Below are 19,600 nucleotides of genomic sequence, written 5' to 3'. Positions count from 1 at the left end.
GACCTTATTTCATGAACGAACAACTCTGGTCCAACTGTTTGGATCGTGATAAACGAAAGTGGCCCCTTGTTCATTATCTAATACAACGTTTCAAAGTAGTGAAATCTCTTTGTATTATGGCACCAAGATGGTCAATATTGCACTTATTGTAGAGCATGAAACATATGTAGAATATATCAATAATAGCCAAAGATGTAGTTATGGTAGGTTTTGTGAAACTTTGTACTTCCTTCTGTGATTTTACACTTTTAACCATTTGGATGGTAAAGTCTTGTTCAGTTACCTCCCATTCGTCCTGAGGTTCACACAACAAAATACAAATCATATAGAATTTTTATTTTTTTTATTTATTTATTTCAAAACATTTTCTAAGTACATATATGATGAATAACAAAAATACGTTCAAAGAGTGATTTTTTTTCTTTAAAAAGAATTTTATATATATCTATATCTAAATGCCATATAATCATGACTAGACTTTTGTCTGTATTTGGTATTGGAATTTGGAATTTCATACTTGATTGGAACATGATCAAACCAACCTATTTATGCATGAAAAAACCGTTTTGAACACTGAATCCTGCCAAGTGTACCTATTTTAATTAATAGTCCAACATGAGGGAAATGTAACATAATTTACAAAGATCGGACACCTGGGGCGTGTTCATTTATGCGGAACAACCGGTACATCTGTTTTTAAATGTTACATTTTGGGGTATAAATCCTGGCAGACCTGCAGAAAGCAGCATCAGATTACTGGGTCTGACCTTACTTCATAAAAACAAACTCTGGTCCAACCGGTTCAACTGTTTGGACCGCGATATATCAATTCTCTCCAAAACATTTTCACTCATCCATGCAACGCTTACACACTTATAACTTATGTCTCTCTCCATTACCGCAGTAAAATGAACAAGGAACTTCTACAAATGTCCCTTTTCAAATAAATCTTGATCATACAAAAAATATCACAGCAATTCTATATAGTATACATCCTTATGGTACCACAAATTTAAAATACATTTCAGTATCATTTTTTATTTCATACAAAAACCAGAGCTCCAAATAGTGATGTAAATCAATCAATAAGTGTCTTCAAATTCAAGAGTAAATATTTCTCAACAACATTTTGATGCAAATCTATTGCAGATTTTGAGTATTGTATGTAACTTAACAATGTTCAATTGCATAAATGAATCAAATGTTGTTTCGATTGTATTACGGAAATGAGTAATATCAGAAAAGCATTGGTTGGACTAGCAGGTCAATTCGAAAGAATAGACAGCAAACACTCATCCCCATATTTAAGAATGATTGTCAATATATAGATTACCACGAGTGTTAGTTAACTCACAACCTCTAACACATAAACATGTACATATCAGCTGAATGTGATGATCATGACTTATCAAACAAAGAGAGAATGTTACAGACTTTGAAAACACTTGTGAAGCACGTCAGCTAGAATGTGTCACAGTCTTATAAATTACTACAGCCTAGGGGGAAGTCTGTAGTAGGATGTTGTGAGATTTACTGGAATACTGCCACAGGTTAACAATCTGGATTATGCACATCACACTTTTGTTCAGTTATCAGCAGTAAATGCCTGTAGCCCTGTGATAGCTCGACCCAAGATCAGCGCATGGATGTCATGGGTACCTGGAACATGTAAACGCACAATTAAATACCATTATCTAAATGAATTATCTAAATTTTTCAACATTCAACAAATATCGCTATTTTCTATAATACACAATGGCTAAATAGGTCTTTAGAAGGTTATTTAAATAAAGTCATTTCATTAATGCAGAAAAAAGTTCTTAACATTTTATAGATTTGTCACATTATGAAAATTTTAATAATGCGACGAATCTGTAAAAGGTTGTGATGTACCAGACTTTTCATCATGGAATAGATTTAAAAGCAACTGTTGCATACCATCATACTCATTAGAACACATTCTTATCTTTATAACATAAATATTTCAGTTCTCTTATTTGAACCTTTTATTTATGCTGATTCAGAAGTGGTAATAATATACATACAGCACTTAAATTTTGGACATTTCATATCCAATCACAATGATGAAAAAAGTGTACACACTGAGATTTTTAGGCTTCATATTTTGTGTTTCAATACAAAGTACCTGCCCAGTCTCAGACATACCATACATTTTGATATTAATGCATCAAAGAATGGGATTTAACGAACGATGTAAGAAAAACTCCAAAAATAAATTTATACTGAACAATGATTACTTAGATTAACACCAGGCCACTTTATAACAAACATCCAATTAATGACCGAGGGAATAGCCAAGAATCAGTGTTCGCCTAGACTTTGTGTTTCAAACAGCTATAGTAGATAGATTATAAAAATAAAATCTCTTGTATGTGCCGAGATACAGTTCTACACACTAAATTTTGACCCCTTAGTACTTAAATAAATAACAAATTAGTTTGTTATAGCAACTGTCTTTGGACACCACATCAAGAAATGATTTGGGGAAGTAAAGACGTTAAAAATACTTTAATATCTCATGCTTTGATAAACAGAGGACAAGGAATCCTGATCATAAAGATATAATCTTGTCATTTCTGCAACGAACCCTCATATGTGTTGACAGCCTCCAGATTCATGACATGGCGGATGATGTGATACTCATCGCTGATGCCGTTACCTCCCAACATATCTCGTGCCACTCGTGCGATATCAAGAGATTTACCACACGAGTTCCTCTTGATCAGAGAGATCATCTCAGGTGTTAATCTACAAAATTAACATTGACTTCGATAAAAAATGTAGTTTACCTGGATAATACTTCAATAAATTGATATCAAGGAACTAAGTAAATCTATTTTAAATCACTGTAACTCAACTCTGACATCTCTCAAGACTTGCAATCAGGACCCATACAGTTTGGTCAGTTGTCTTAAAAGAAAGTATATTGAAGTCACTGTTTCAAAGATGTTCTTTTTTTCAAAACAATGCAGAATTTGTTGCTCTTACAAAATATTTAACAACTTAGGACCATGGAATATCGTTACAAGTATCATGAGAGGTTTTCCGTAGGAAAAAAAACAAACATCTGATCTAAAAAAAATGCATTTGTTCAAAATTGATGTACAGAAAATTATTAATTATGATATTCAGTTTTATATTAAAAGAGAATGATATCTTGATAGAATTCATGTTTTGTTACACTCATGTTAACAATAGTGTGTGGACCTAATAAAGGCTATACTGAAGAGCTTTACTTACAGGCCCTGATCCTTCAGTCGGCCTGCCTGCACACAGGACTGTAGACCAAGTGATATTTCTGTCAACATGTCGGCCATTTTTTTCTGAATCAGTTGGTTTTTGGCAAGGGGTTTCCCAAATTGTATCCTGAAACACAAACGAGCTTCACATTCTTACTCTGGTCTGCAAGGTGACTATTTTTCAATTACTATTATTTTACCAAGTAATACAAAAACAATACATATTATCATAATGAGACTACATTTTATGCATTTTTTTTAATTTTTTTTCATATATATATACAGTATATGTATTTTCAAATGAGAAATTTTGTATTTTAAGTTCTGTATATATTCACCAATCCCCCGAAAGACTTTCAACATCACATTAACTATTGACCAGAATGATTGATTACTAGTGTTGACACGTACCTATCCATTGTATATTGCCGTGCTGCTTCCAGACAAAACTCCGCAGCTCCTAGCGTTCCCCAGGCTATGCCATATCTGGCATTGTTTAAACACCCAAATGGGCCCTAAAAACATCACATTGCATTTTAAGATATCAATCTCTGATAATGTCACATTACTTGACTGATTTCTTCAATTGTAATCAAATCAAAACATAATTAAGTGTTTGAACTCATTAACAAAGTAAATATCTTTTTTAAATATGTAATTCTTTCAACACAGAACATTTTAAAAATTTTACTCGAGTAAAGACCATGAATATCTGTGACTACGTCAAACACAAGTTGTTTATTATTCATACAATCCAAAAGAGGACAATGTTTACCCCAAGACCAGATATATTGGGAAGCATATTCTCCTCCGGCACCTCTACGTCATCCATAGCAATTTGGCCGGTGATACTGGCCCGCAGCGAGAACTTGCCCTCAATAACGGGTGCTGTAAGGCCCTTCATACCTTTCTCCAGGATAAAGCCTCGGATTTTGTTGTTATCTCTATCACACTTGCCCCAAACAATGAACACATCAGCAATAGGAGAATTGGTGATCCTACAAAGAAATGATAGGCTTTGTATGTTAGTACCAAGCAGTTACTTGTTCTGCCGTTCATTTAATGGGGCAAAAGTTAACGTTTAAAAATATTGACTATTTCTTTTTCACAGAACTGTTCAATGGTTTGATAACCATTCATTTTTTTGTTAAAATTCATGGAGCGTACAGATATGATTTACTGTAATATCAATTAAGTATCTCTAAAACTGTGAGGTCACAATAACTGACAGTGTAAATGGATCTTTATGAAAGTGCTTTTTCAAAAAACATGAAATACAAAAACAATTTCAAATATGATTGCCGAGTCTTACCAGGACTTGCTTCCAGACACTCTGAAGGTTTTGGTAGCAGCATCATATTTGGCTCGGGTTTCCATGGAGGCAGGGTCACTTCCATGGTTTGGCTCGGTCAGACCAAAACAACCGATTAACTCTCCTTTAGCTTTGAAGTATAAAATCATGAGAATTAAACTATAACTAGAGATCAGTCTCCCTTAAAGTGCATCTAATTATTGTACACTGTAAACTTCAGAGGATAATACTGGTTCAATTATTAACACCATATATGTCCTACAATAGGCCAAAAGGTGTAACATATAACCTCAAACTCTAAATATTGGGGACATATTACAGGACAATGAAATAGCATTTGTTGGCATTTAAACAGATCTGCAATATATTTCGGTGGGCTTATTACCAGGCATGGGCCAATTGCCAGATTAACATATCCATTTCTATTACAGGATATACTAGTAACAGTTATTCCTAAGAATCTTTTAATGTTGTAGTATGCATTTTCATTCTATTTTAAAATAACAAATTTTGTGTCTGGTACAACTTTTGACAGGTATTTGATTGAAGATATATACCTAGCTTTGGCAAATATTTCTGTTTCTGTTCCTCTGAGCCGTAAGCATTGATCGGGTGCATCACTAAGGAGGACTGGACACTCATGGCTGACCTGTAGCCACTGTCCACTCTACAAAATAATATCAAGATAATAAAATATTCTGAATAAATATGGGAAAACAGTATCTTCAATCCATATATCAAAGTGATATCAGAACAGGCATAATGGACAGATACAAAGTGCAATAAAACTTGTATAACTCTGTTGTATGAGAATTTGCTGAAACCAAAGACTATTAATGTTTGTGTAGTTAACAAATCCCGATTACCGGTAACTAAGAAAACACTAATAATTGTAGACAATGTAGAGAACCATTACCAAAAACATTGATGTGTACAGGTAGAAATTAGTTCCCGGTGTGAATATATCACTATAGTACTATAGGTGTATTGACAGACGAGGCTAGTTACCTGTGTATATAACAATAGAAATTAACAAAACTATGATGGTACATGTACTTGCCACTTATGAAAATGTGAAGCCAAGAACAAATAAAGTATTTGAGAATAATACCTCTCCAGTTCTCTGGCTATTAGACCATAGGCTACAGAGGACACACCAGCACAACCGTATCCCTGTATGGTTGGCCCTAGCACTCCAAGTTCTCCCATCTCGGGCATCATCTCCTTGTGAAAGTCTGTAGAAATGAAAAACAAATTTGATACCTGAAGTCTGTCCATACCGAGGTCACCAAATATATTCTCAATATTCTAGATACTGTATTAAATACTTCATACGTTGGTAAATCATCCAACTTCTTAATCAAAGATGATGAATGGACTGACAATAAAACATTGTTCTATGACGCACCGGATGGTGTTCCCCAGTTACATACGTTCGTGTCTGTTGGCCATCAGTATCCTTGGCATCAGTTTTTCTTGGCAGTAGGACCTGAACTGGTCCCTCACCATAATCTCCTCCTCTGTCAGTAAACTCTCCAGGTTTAAGGCATCTTGCCAATGAAACGAAGCTGAAAAAATACAAAAACATGTCCTTTGTACAGAATCATAATGGGTAATTAGTCAAGTTAAACTCAAAAGAAAGAAATGAAAACTAATGTATTTACCAGGAATTAAATATAAAAATAACAGTTTCCTGAGATATTGAAACATGTTGCCTAAGGGTCTTGAATTGCGTAGTGTAGTAGTTGGGGAAGGATTATTCCGAATTATTCTGACGTTTTATCAACTTTTTTTATATCGGTCTGTCGTCGATATAAAAAAGTCGATAAAACGTCAGAATAATTTGGACTTTCTATAACTTTTGATTCCAATAGGCTAAGCATGTTATCTTAACAATTTGAATGAAAATCCGTCCAAAACTTTTGGGAAGAGAAACCATTTAAAGCAACTCAGCCAAATTGAGTCTTCTTACCCCAACCTGCAGTAGGGTTAGCTCCTTTAATTGTGTATTTTTCATATCCTTATCCATATTCTAGCACCCTATTTTGATGAAATCTGTTCACAATTTGGTTTTTAGAAGCAAATCGGCCATGTTGAATCTGTTAACCAGACCCCTCAGCCTCAAGGAAAATCAACCCCTTTTTTTATTTTTTAGCTCACCTGGCCCGAAGGTCGTCGGCCGTCCGGCGCCAACTTTTTACTTCAAAAAACTTCTTCTCAATAACCAAGAGGCCCTAACTGATGATATTTGGCCAGTAGCATGCTGGGATGAAGGGGGACCAAGTTTGTTTAAATGAATGACCTTGACCCACTTCCAAGGTCGCAGGGGTCAAATATCTTAAAATCTTTAAACAACTTCTTCTCAATAACCAAAAGCCCAGGGTACTGATATTGGGCCTGTAGCATGCTGGGTTGGAGGGCTACCAAGTTTGTTCAAATTCATGACCTTGACCCACTTTCTAGGACTGTCGTCCGTCCGTCAGTCAACTTTTCCTTTAAAACACTACTAGTCATGAACGACTGAGCAGATTTTGACCAAATTTGTTCAAAAGCATCCTTGGGGGAAGGGGAACAAATTTTGTATAAATGGTGGGTCTGGTCCCCCTGGGGGCTGAGCCCAATAGGGGAAATATAGCAAATACTTTAAAATCCCTCTTGTTCCATAGGATTTAAACGATTTGTTCCATATTTGGTCTGAAGCATCCTTGGGTGAAGGGGAACCAATTTTGTATAAACCGTGGGTGTGGCCCCCCAGGGCCCAATAGGGGAAACATAGCAAATTATTCTTTAAAATTCTTCGTCTGTAGGAATGAAAGGATTTGGTCCATATTTGGTGTGGAGCATCCTTGGGTAAAGGAGAACCAATTTTGTATACACGGTAGGTGTGGCCCCCCAGGGGCCTGAGGGGTGGGGCCCAATAGGGGAAATATAGGTAAAACCTTAGGATTTTATCCTAATTTAGTCTGGAGCATCAATGGGCCAAGGGGACTCAATATTGTATAAGCATGCAGTGGGTGTGGTCTCCCAAGGGGCAGAAGGGTGGGGCCCAATAGGAGAAATAGACGTAAAACCTTTAAAATCCTTCTTCGACCATCAGGATTATGGGATTTTATCCTTATTGAGTCTGGAGCATTCTTGGGTCAAGGGGAATCAATTTTGTATAATTGGTGGGTATGACCCCCTAGGTTGCATATAGGGGTGGGGCTCTGTTTGAAGTTTGTTCTCGCTATATCTCAAGTACTGGATGGATCTTTCTGAAATTTCATATGTACTTACAGCACCTACTTCATGCCAATTATTTTAAACATATTCAGGTAAGCGATACAGGCCATCTGGGCCTCTTGTTCAATTTGTATATTTTTTATTTTCCTTTCATCCAAAAAGAGGCATATTCCTTCAAGACAACCAACAATGTTTTGGTTTGGTTTAGTATTGTTTAATGTCCTATCAACAGCTATGGTCATTTAAGGACGGCCTCCCCCATGTGCAAGATGCATGCGTGTATTGTATGCGTGTGTGTTTTGGGAGGCTGCGATATGTTCATGTTTGTCTCCTTGTGATAGCGCGGAACTGATGACGACTTTATAGTGCTACCTCACTGAAACATACTGGCAAAGACACCCAGCAGGACACCCCACCCAGTCACATTATACTGACAACGGGCGAACCAGTCGTCCCACTCCTAAATTGCTGAGCGTTAAGCAGGAGTAGAATCTACCATTTTTACAGACTCTGGTATGTCTCATCCAGGGGACAGAACCGGGGCCAAAGCCTTCCTCACAGGGGCGAACGCTCAACTAAATGCCAAAAGCGAGGCATTGTCAAGGGAGACATTAGGAAGAAGAAAGTTGTTTAGAAAGAAGAGAAAAGATAAGATCCCAAAATTAGTCGCCTCTTACGATCATGCAATGAGAGCAGCTGCCCTACCTACAGGGACTGATAACCAACAAAACACCACCACCACATAAGCAGAAAGTCACCCTATTACTTCATACCAGGTGAGCTAATACAATGTTCAATATATTTTATATTGATTTCGATCATTTCCGTTGTCAGATCAATAAAGTATGAGTTCCTAAAGAAGTGTTTCAGCTTGCATTGGATCAAGAAGAATGAAAACACTGTTCTCTAGGCAGAGTTACTGCAACTTAGTATGCAGCTATATTAACATGCAAGGTAGCTTTATTACATCCTAGGTTTTGGTGAAATATTTATTCAGATTATTCCTTACCTTTTTGTGGCTTCTGTTCAGTTGATGTTGACTGTGCTGTTGACAATGTTAAGAAACAAAGGTACTGCAAATTAAACAGAGTCAGGGGCATAGCGAGGCTAGAGAGAGGATTCATTTAGGGGCAGGGATTTGATCAGGGGGAAAAGACCTGCATATCAGCAAATAGGTCACTACTCGCCTGATAGTTACATCAACTAATATCTCTAGCCCCTGAAACATTATTTCTACTTTGAGACTCGACATTTAAAAACTTGTCTTTAAAATGCAGAGTCCAGCTTAACACACCTAAACATGATCAAAACACATTTAGAGAAGTTTTCCTTTATATTACCACCACTAATGAGTCGTGATCATGAACAAAAAATACCATCTGCAGTTGTTAAGATCTATGAAGGTTGTTCTTGTTTTATTTTCAAGTTCCATGGAGAAGCTAAAACAAGGAAGTTAAAATTTGAGATAGACAAGTAAACTTGTAATCTGTTGATGTTTTGTTCTTATAGTAAACACTCAACTGGTGTACCAAACCTGAACATCCACCATATTACTGTTGTGGATCATAAACTATCCACACTTTCTAGAATATGGTAAAGGTTATGGCTTTAGAAGCAACTGAGAATGCTTAAGAATTAAAAGATGCATGTCACTTCTAACCTTAGAGTTGGGACCCCGAAAATATCCAGTAACGATTTGGTAATGGGGAATTGATTGTCTTTATTCAGGTTGGCAATGGTGTAAATGTATATCCATATATATAGTGTTGGTGCGAGGAGTTATAGTCCTTTTCCAGTAAGGTGAGCATCTATTCTGCTAAGGTACATGGCGCAAAACCTGTGGTGTAATGAGATTGATAGTATCTTATGTGTGCTATATAATTTTATAGGATTAATATAAGTTATATAAACAGTCAGATAAATGTATATTTATGTAACAAATTTTGATATCTTAACATTATGTCAGGAATTTCACGTTCTCTGTCATCAAAGAAACGAGAAATAATAAAGATCGACGTTATTATCTTCTGACTTAACAATCATGTCTATACTCTATATGATACTGTGATCTAAAATCCAAATTCTGCCACTCTTCCTACTCGGGCTACTGCTGTACTTCAGAAAAAAGGATACATGCTGTTGCTCCTGTTTGTAACCGGCATGATGTACAGAAAGCCTGTCTCCTGCAGAATTTAACAAATCTTAGTCCTCGAAGTGCCATATTATATAAAAATATCCAAACTGATTCAATCACCTTAGCTGTCTGCTTACGAGTTGCGAAACATATGATGACCTTCACCTAACGTGGAGGAGTGTCCCGCTTTTCTGCAGCAAATTTCAATAAATGTTTTTAATACAGTAATAATAAAATAAGTCAGCTATACAACCTTATTAATAGTCTATTTATTTAAGATATTGTGAAGATATTATTGTATTTGTATTACAAATATATATACCGGCTGGGAGCCTGCTATAGTATCGCAGAAACGCATGTAGAACAACATGGCGGATCTTTCAGAACTCGTGCTGAAAGCTGTCGACGGATCTGAAGGAATAGACACAAAAGATGTAGCCAAACAGCTAGGTGTAGATCATCAAAAAGTAGTCGGAGCCGTTAAAAGTTTACAGAGCTTCGAAGGTGTAAGTAAACATGTGTATTTCCAATCTATACAATCTGACAGGATTTAATATGGTCCAAGATGAGTCGATTGCGTGATGCAATCGTTCATCAATTCTGAGCAATACTGGTGCTGCCTCTGCAGAGGAAAATACGATGTTGGATTAATTTGTATTGAAAAGGGTAACATAGAGAAAGTGATCATAGCGTATTCTTTTTAATGTAATAATACAACAAAAGTCACGATGTTGAAAAATATGTGAACTAATCTGGTTTCTATTTCCATATACATATGCCTACTGTCTCGTCGGCAGAAGCTTCGTTATTTGACATATCTAATAGCAGTGTTTTTGTTACTTAAATTTAAAAGCCTGTTCCTTTATGAAAAGGAAAATATAGCATTGTTTGTTTTGAAATCGGGAATATATTCCTAATTTTTTGGTCATGTTAGGAAAATAAGGCACTTTTTAACTAGGGAAACAGCCTGTATTCAATAGTAAAGCTGAGCAAAAAAATCAAAAGAAATGATTAGACGCATATGAATTGAGACAAAAAAAATTGAATCAACTAAAATTTGCTGCTGTCTCTTTGTATGTTTCTTTTGTTTTTTTAAATTTTGATCAGAACTTCAAGATCATTTGACTGGAAATCCTTTAAAAAGACATGCATTGTATTTTGAAGAGAGCAAAGACTCGATTCCAATCAGAATCAGTTACATTCACAGAAAAACTGATGGCCACCAATGATTTTTTTTTAAATAGGTAATCTCTGCTGAACAATGTGTAGAGAAATGCTGGCAGCTGACAGACGAGGGAAACATAATTGCTGAAAAAGGAAGTCATGAGGCGCTAGTTTACTATGCTGTTCCCTCAGGTGGAGTTGCCCAGGCTGAAATCATGGTAACATCTAGATTTCATAAATTCATATGAGTCATGGAATATGTTTTCACATACACATTCTGATACAAACCTAGATAGTTGATACCATCATAAATAAAAAGAACTATGCATTGCAGTAATTTTATTCACAGTCTGAGGTATTCGAAAATTAAAAAAAAAAAATGTATTATCAAGTCTTTAGAGAAATGTCTTTTGGTCTTTGGCCCTTCTGTCACAAAGTGCATATTTAGTAATCATGCTATCAGGATTGGCTCTGGGGTCTGGCCCTTCTCTTTGGGACTTAGTCCTAGGGCCATAGTGTGGAAAAGGTTGAGATACCAACCCTATAACCATACATACATATTGAAGCATCCTAACTCCTTAGGACCTGTGAAAGATCAATCAATTTGAGTGTAAAGAAAGATTGTAGCTTCCCTAGGGCTTGACCCAAAAGTTGGTGACAGTGACAGTAGAGTCTTTAGAAGCCTACATCTGAATTGCTGATCATATTTCAACCAGTCTTGTTATGAAATAAGACAAAGAAATCAATATATATCCTATGTTCATGTTGTAATAGAAGGATTTATCGCCTTGGAGCCGAAAGGTAGAGCCCAAAATGGGAAAGTACTTGCAATACAATGTACACACTCATATTGTATTATATGCTTAAAACCATAGTGAGTAATAAGGCCCTCTTGTTACACCAAAAAAATTATTCTTATTGTAGAAGTCTGTCCCAAATGCTAAAGTAGGATTTAGTAAAGCTATGCAGAATGGCTGGATACAGATTGACAAGAAGGCTGAAGGTGGACCAAAGGTTATGAAGAAGGTTTGTACTATTGTAAGACCTCCATAGGAGGGTGCTGCATTTTGTGTGCTAGAATGCCAATGATAAATTGGAGAAAAGATAAGAGACTTAGTTGTGGTGTCAGCCGAAAAGTGTTTTTTAATGTATCTCTTCAAATTATGTTTGAATTAGTGTGGGATTAGAAAATTACATAAGGATTGACCTTCATTTTTAAATGCTTTACGAAGGGAGGAAAAAGTCGACGCCTGTTGCTACAATGGTAACTATGGTAGCTGTGGTTGCTAGGATAATATAGTTCCAGTGAATCTACATCAAATTTTGCTAGGGGTTAAGTCTTGATAATAGATATTTTCATTAATTTGGTAGCAAAACATTCAGGTATACATGTCTGGAGCTGATTTTATTTTTTTACAAATGAAAATATCATAAAACCAGCGCTGTGTATAACAGTGTTCTATTGCTCTGTTAGGTTGAGAGTATCAGTGATGGTGTGCAGGAATGCCTGAAGAGAGTGGATCAGGGCAAAGATGACATGACAGATGCACAGAAAGCAGAGTGTAAGAAAAGGAAACTCATCACAGAAGTGTAAGTGCATGTAGACAGGTCTGATGACAATGTACAAATAAAACAATGATCTATTCTCTATACTTAATGTGGCAGAGATCATTATTTTTTCAATGCCTCCGCCAGGAGCCAAACCCGGGACATCTGGTTTACTAGTCTTGCTCTCTACCGAAAAAGCTAAAGAGAAATTCTCCCTAGCTGAGTCGGTAGGAAGTGGCTAGTATTTTACCAGGGTGACATACTCCCCCTTCAGGAAAGAACTCGTCACAAGTTTTCCAGGGGTCATAGCGATTCTTGTGAAAGAACTGCTGAGTATATTTGTCATTTTATCCCGAGTCCTTACGTATGCGCCAGCGTAACAGAGGTCATTATTTTTCAATGCCTCCACCAGGAGTCGAACCCAGGACATCTGGTTTACTAGTCTTAGGTTCTGCCAAATGAGCTAAAGGGAAATTTCTCCCTAGCTGAGTCGGTAAGAAGTTGCTAGTATTTTACCAAGGTGACATATATAGGATTGAAAAAGGACCATGCAAACCTCATGTATTGACTGAAAAAAATCTGGAAATGAGCTTTAGAACAAGCGTTTTATTTAATAAATACAATTTATCATAAAAAAAATGTACTTTGACTTATAGCAGGGTTAGACACTATACATGTATATTATATAAACCAGTTTTGATTGGTAGTCCACATGACTAGTTGAATAGATTATTTGCTAGTCCTGGTGGTAAGGAAATGTCTCAAACATGAATCATAATAAAAGTAATTATCGGTACGTAGGAGACATAAAGTAACTACTGCCATGAAGATAGTGAAGATTTAGGAACATTTTGACAATTGTCATGTAGTAGGCCTATACCTGTATTTTTAGCAGTTTTCCAAAAGGAATGTTATTATTTTATAATCTATCTATCAAATGATAATGCAATAACACATTTGTGTTCACAAGTTTAAAGCACCAGTTAGTTTTGGTGACTCAATAGTCCTTTCTGAAATCTACTAGCCTTGGACTAGAGGGAAAGTGCTAGTGTCGAACATGCCTTAAACAGAGATTTATTACTTTCAGGAAACTGACAAGCTACAAGCTTACAAAGGGACCAGCCTTCTCACTGTCAGTGCAGAAACAAGAGGTCGACTTAACACCAGAAATGATACAAAAGTAGGCACACTTAGAATTCTCTTGCGGTAGATTATTATAAGCTTGACCTGGTTTAACATTTCACAGTTTCTTGGATTTCTTATTTCTATAGATTAGCTATATTTCATTTGCTATTTATAATCATGTAAATTCATGTTTATTGATCACAGATTCCAATGTCATGCAAACAAATACTTTTACATAGCGTAAGATTTACTTAATGAGTAAAATACGAATTGACGCCCTCGCCAATAAGTGTGAAAGGGAGGATTGCTAAATTAAGTGTTCAAGAAAAAACGGTTGATCTACCATATCAAGTAATTTTATATATATCTTATTAATTATTTTTTCAAAGGAGAGCAGAAATATCAATGAAATCGTTTAAGCTTGACTAGGATTTTTGCAATCAGGTAGACATAAAATACTGTTGAAAATGTAAGATGTTGAGTAATATTTTCACTGTGAAAACAAAAGTGCCTGGATTATAGAAAGAAAAATATGAGAGAGAAATACAGACAAAAGCATTGAATTCGTATTTGATAATTCAAATGCATAATTCAAAGTCTTGTGTGAGTTTTATGATGAATTTATATCTATGTTTAATCTTAATTAGCTTTTGATGATGAAAACTGCATGATATACCGGTTGTAAAAGTTACAAAGTTACCCATTAGGGGCAATGCTAAAATCATATACAGTGTTGTACATGTATTGATATTATGAAAACTGTTCCTACGACAGTGGGACCTGGAAGGAGAAGTCGTTCAAGGAGTACAACTTTGATGCCTTAGGTGTACCTCCCACCAGTGGACATCTCCATCCCCTACTCAAAGTCAGGGCAGAGTACAGACAAATCTTCCTGGAAATGGGGTAGGTTTGACCGACGATTGAAATTCTCGGTGAAATGAAGCAATACAGAGTGAAATATGCTGTTTCAAATACATGGTACCATTACATATTTCTTTAAAAATAAGATAAACACCCATATCAGATTCATGAGAATATTCAAAGAAATATTTATAATTTTCAATAAAAAAACCAATCCATTAGTTTAATATTGACATAAATGGTAATAGGTATTGCTATTTAATATCAACATTAATGGTAGTACATTGTAAATTTAGTTCTGCTTTTCCCGTTCAGTTTCACAGAAATGCCGACCAACAACTTCATTGAGAGTTGCTTCTGGAACTTTGACGCCCTTTTCCAGCCTCAGCAACATCCAGCCAGGGACGCCCACGACACTTTCTTTGTCTCAGGTCACTTCCCAGTTCCATATTGTTTACGATTGATAACCTCAACTCCAACCATTTAACTGTGCTATTGTATAACCAGATGATGCCCGGATTATATTTACATCTAATTTATAAAATGTTGTTAAAGTAAAAAGTATGGATTGAGAGATAAAATGTGGAATTTGTGAGACTGATCAAATCTGAAAGGGTAGTTGCACTTGTTTACAAACCTCACAATCCTCATTGTTGTGTTCGATTCTTTACTACAACTTTGATTTATCAGTAACATACAATTTCTCCCATCTACAGATCCTCAGTTTGCTCATGAATTCCCGATGGACTATTTAGCGCGGGTAAAAAAAGTGCATTCAGAAGGGGGATACGGTTCTCAAGGGTGAGTTAAAGGTTCTGATGAGATTTGTGCTGTACAGTAAAACTAGCTTATTATCTGTTTTGTGCTAAATTAAGAAAGTAAAATTATGTTTTGACATTGTTATAGACCTACAGTAGATTCAATTATTTCTGAAGGGTATGTGGGAACTTTAAGTGTTTAATTCTCTACAGAGTGATATAGGAAACATTTAAGAATTCAGAATTAAGGGGGGGGGGGATTTGTGCTTAATTATATGCAAATAACTAAAGGATAGTTACCAGGTATGCTTAAGATTCTTTTCTTGTACTGATAAAGACAGACCTATGAACAATTATTTCAAAGTGTGTGCAGACTGCTTAATACATGTCATGCTACTAATATTGTTTATTGATTAATTACTATGTAATAACAAAAGTATAAAGAAAATGAAATCAAATTTTACAACCTAGTGATTTATCCGTCTTGTTATTCTTCACCATGGATTTTAATAATTTTGTAACATGCACATTAAATAACTGACATATTTTTTTGTCTTAAAATCATGGAAACCTCTTTGCTTTAATTCATAGATACAATTGTGACTGGAAATTAGAAGAAGCCAAGAAAAATATTTTACGGACGCACACAACAGCTGTCAGCACCCGAATGTTGTATAAACTAGCCCAACAGGTGAGAAAATAACCATGAAAATATTTCATATTTTAAACATACTGTAAACAGTTAAATATAAAAGTTATTTTATTTAGCAGCAGCTAATGTGAATGATGGTTTGTTGTCCATATTATGGCTAAAATATGTAAATCACTGAAAACCTTCATCTTGGGGTCAAATATTAACATTTATAGAGATTTTTTTTAGTTTTACTCGCCGTCCAGAGAAAAAAAGTTCTTAAAATACTTCTGTATCTATTTACAGGAAGAATTCACGCCTGTCAAGTACTTCTCCATCGACCGAGTCTTCAGGAATGAGGCGACAGATGCTACCCATCTTGCTGAATTTCACCAGATTGAGGGAGTGGTGGCAGATAGAGGCTTGACCTTGGGTGACCTTATGGGCGTCATCAAAGAGTTCTTCAAAAAATTAGGCATTGAGGAGATCTGTTTCAAACCTGCATACAACCCATACACTGAACCTAGTATGGAGATTTTTGGCTACCATGATGGTAAGTTAGCTGGACCTTGCGTGAATTTCTCAAATCAAAATCAAAAGAGGAACATGTCCCCTTGTGTAAATGTACTATGGACAATGCCTGCCCTCTTTTTGCAGGTCTGTTTTACTAAATCTACCATATGTGGCATTCCTTCACAGCTTACAAATCAAGGCAGTCATTTACTGCATCAATACATCTTTACAAGATGGCATTCTTAGGTCATTATTTGTGTGATTTGTTGTATAATATGTAGTCAGTTTACATATATCTAGGTATGAACAAGACCAGTTGAAAGAGCTATACATTAGTTGTATTTGTTTGTGTGGGGTTTAGCGTCCTTGAAACAGCAAGGCTCATATAAAAATTGGTATTAAGAGGGTAAACAATATATATAAACTAGTGATGAGGAATCTTTTAAAAATCATAACCGATAAACATTTAAAGACAGATGAGTTCAGTAATGAATAGATTATTTCAATTATGAATTTTGTAATCGATAATCAGAAAGGACAAACCAACCAATTTTGGATTATAATCGATCATCAGTCCATCACTTATATAACCTAATCTTTTTGTTACTGAATTTGTATGGAATTTATGGTACATGAACAAATTCGGTCATTTATTATCACAGGACTACAGAAATGGGTTGAGCTTGGAAACTCTGGAATCTTCCGCCCAGAAATGCTCTTGCCGATGGGATTGCCTGAGGACGTTTCAGTGATAGCATGGGGACTGTCACTAGAAAGGTTGGTACATCATTCTTCGTCAATTAAACAGACATACCAGGGAGTGTTAACCAGAGATACGACAGAAAAGTTTTCTTTTAATGTTAAGTATTCAGATATATCTGGTAATAAAGTACAGTACTTGGTCATTATACCTTCGCGATGAAGGTAAAGAGGTACTGGGTATACTTGAATCCTGTTGTCTGTCCATCTGTAGTCACAATTCCATCAGTACAACTTCTTAACCTTTTCAACACTGTAGACCATACTGTTCTCATCCATGTCAATGCATGGAAGAGTCTACTTAAGTTACATAGGGGTGAAAGGGTTAATACACTGCATCAGTCTTAATGAGAGTTGAGGATTGATGACTTTATATGTGGATACCTCTTGAGAAGAACTATACAAATATTTCAAATGCAGGTCACTGTGACCTATATTTCCACCTTTTTTTTTCATTTCAAAATATTTTATTAATTATCAGATCTAATGGGAATTCAGCAACAGGCAAAGCCTATACAAGCCCACTCCCTGAATATTTCCTGCTCTACCTACTTTGGTTAGACTTTGCATTTATATCTGTTTCTTAAGTTATGTACTTTGTGTTTAGACCCATAGCCATCGAAGTAGGATTGGAGGCCATAGAAATGACCTTATATTCAGTTGTATATGGTAGTAAGAAGGGTATGTAGCAGCCCTTACACATCACATGTAAATCGAGAGCCCTATCAAACCGGTTGATTACGGTGAATTGGTGTTGACCCGTCAGTCTGACAGGGTGTTTAAAATGGATACAACAAATAGGTTTAATGTTGAAAACCATCACAATATTAGGCTTTAAAATACTTCTAGCTGTGATTCTGCTCTTTATCTTTCAGGCCCACCATGATAAAGTACAAGATTGATGACATCCGGACCCTAATAGGACCCAAAGTGGACCTTCAGATGGTTTACACCAACCCTATATGTCGACTAGACAAGTGAATGGACCTGGGACCACAGATGTAGATAACATGTTAATTTATAAATCAATTCGAGGCTATCACCAGTTGATGGAAATTATACACCATCAGCATGTCAAGACCAATTACAGTGCTGCTTGCTTTCCATTCATGTCTTTTGCCTGGTATTAACATTTCGTCACTTTCCATGGGATATTAACGACCACAGCATGAGGAGTATATATACACAGTAGTCGTGTATAGGTTTTCTTTTGGGTGAAGTGGAATGCCGTTTACTTATGTTTTAGTAATTTGCATACTGGTTTGTGCAATAAACATCATTACAAAGACATGTACCAAGGTGTCGTGTCTAAGCTTAGGTGACGTGTCTGAGCTTAGGTGACGTGTCTGAGCTTAGGTGGTGTGTCTAAGCTTAGGTGGCGTGTCTGAGCTTAGGTGACGTGTCTGAGCTGAGGTGGCGTGTCTGAGCTTAGGTGACGTGTCTGAGCTTAGGTGGTGTGTCTGAGCTTAGGTGACGTGTCTGAGCTTAGGTGACGTGTCTGAGCTTAGGTGGTGTGTCCCAGCTTACCGGGTAGGTGGTGTGTCTGATCTTCAGTATAAATAAGAATTTGAATGTAACGGTACAGTGGACAAACCTTACTGGACTTGGTTTGTGGTTATTCAGTGAAGGAAAAGATACATGTGGTAACCTACAGTCAAATTCAGCTAAAATACTACGAATGGGTCATATTGTGTTATTGCAAGACTTAAAATACTGATATGAAGATTTTGTATTTAAGCGAGTTTCGCTGATGATCAATTTTCATAAATGAAATGTGGGTTTTTTTGTCAGATTATCGGAGGTTGGCAATAAAATCTGATATCAACTACTTACTTTGTTAAATTCTTTTGTGTAATACCATTTATAGATCAGACTTTGCTTTGAATTTGAATCAAAATAGAAACTTTCCTTCATGTTTCATGAATTAGGCTACATTCGCGTATCCAGTTGAACCAATTGAACCTGTAAAGAAAACGACAGGTACAGATTTGGACCGAGGCTGACCTCAGGAAAATTTGGTACGTGTAGATTGAGGGGTCCAGACGTACCTGACCGAAACTAAAATGCTGACTATTGTCAATTTGCGTTATTTCTTTCTTAAACAATGTCAAGTCACATGTAGTTTTTAAGATACGTTATGTAATTTAGTGGACCGATGAAAAAGGGCATATTATTCTTGATACACTGTTTTATTCTCCGAAACTCTGCATTTTTAGCTCTGCTTATAGAACGGTCCAAGTGTGTTCGTTTATCGTGGAAAATTTCTGCGCCACACATACCGTTTCAACCGGGAAATGCGAATGAAGCCTTACT

General features: G+C 36.1%; 2 protein-coding genes across 2 annotated transcripts; one reads left to right on the top strand and one right to left on the bottom strand.

Annotated features, from left to right (window-relative positions):
• Window positions 1–379: 379 nt before the first annotated feature.
• On the bottom strand, window positions 380–10,109 carry LOC110442840 (glutaryl-CoA dehydrogenase, mitochondrial-like). The gene is made up of 11 exons (XM_021486667.1): window positions 9,928–10,109; window positions 8,804–8,839; window positions 6,006–6,140; window positions 5,684–5,807; window positions 5,130–5,239; window positions 4,573–4,702; window positions 4,036–4,258; window positions 3,672–3,775; window positions 3,262–3,387; window positions 2,609–2,769; window positions 380–1,659 (listed from the first exon to the last, which is right to left on the bottom strand). The coding sequence occupies exons 1-11, from the start codon at window positions 10,013–10,015 to the stop codon at window positions 1,586–1,588; spliced, it is 1,311 nt and encodes a 436-aa protein (XP_021342342.1). The 5' UTR covers window positions 10,016–10,109; the 3' UTR covers window positions 380–1,585.
• Window positions 10,110–10,274: 165 nt separating this feature from the next.
• LOC110442841 (phenylalanine--tRNA ligase alpha subunit-like) lies at window positions 10,275–19,110 on the top strand. Its single transcript, XM_021486668.1, has 12 exons — window positions 10,275–10,434; window positions 11,173–11,310; window positions 12,017–12,118; window positions 12,567–12,682; window positions 13,728–13,820; window positions 14,540–14,668; window positions 14,942–15,057; window positions 15,343–15,427; window positions 15,976–16,075; window positions 16,322–16,568; window positions 17,191–17,305; window positions 18,163–19,110. The coding sequence occupies exons 1-12, from the start codon at window positions 10,297–10,299 to the stop codon at window positions 18,266–18,268; spliced, it is 1,485 nt and encodes a 494-aa protein (XP_021342343.1). The 5' UTR covers window positions 10,275–10,296; the 3' UTR covers window positions 18,269–19,110.
• The last annotated feature ends 490 nt before the right edge of the window (window positions 19,111–19,600 follow it).

The sequence above is a fragment of the Mizuhopecten yessoensis genome, unplaced genomic scaffold (genome assembly GCF_002113885.1).
Source record: "Mizuhopecten yessoensis strain PY_sf001 unplaced genomic scaffold, ASM211388v2 scaffold716303, whole genome shotgun sequence".
NCBI lineage: Eukaryota > Metazoa > Mollusca > Bivalvia > Pectinida > Pectinidae > Mizuhopecten > Mizuhopecten yessoensis.
The sequence above is the reverse complement of the archived record's forward strand: the minus strand, read 5'-3'. Positions and strand labels throughout refer to the sequence as shown.

Bases quoted from the DNA above. Each gene is read 5' to 3' on its own strand.
- LOC110442840 (XM_021486667.1), bottom strand. From the start codon at position 10,015: ATGGCACTTCGAGGACTAAGATTTGTTAAATTCTGCAGGAGACAGGCT. The intron at 6,141-8,803 runs GTAAGGAATAAT...GTATTTTTTCAG, and splicing joins TGAACAGAAGCCACAAAAAG to CTTCGTTTCATTGGCAAGAT. The intron at 4,703-5,129 runs GTATATATCTTC...TATACTTCAAAG, and splicing joins GAAATATTTGCCAAAGCTAG to CTAAAGGAGAGTTAATCGGT.
- LOC110442841 (XM_021486668.1), top strand. From the start codon at position 10,297: ATGGCGGATCTTTCAGAACTCGTGCTGAAAGCTGTCGACGGATCTGAA. The intron at 11,311-12,016 runs GTAACATCTAGA...TTCTTATTGTAG, and splicing joins TTGCCCAGGCTGAAATCATG to AAGTCTGTCCCAAATGCTAA. The intron at 12,683-13,727 runs GTAAGTGCATGT...TATTACTTTCAG, and splicing joins AGGAAACTCATCACAGAAGT to GAAACTGACAAGCTACAAGC.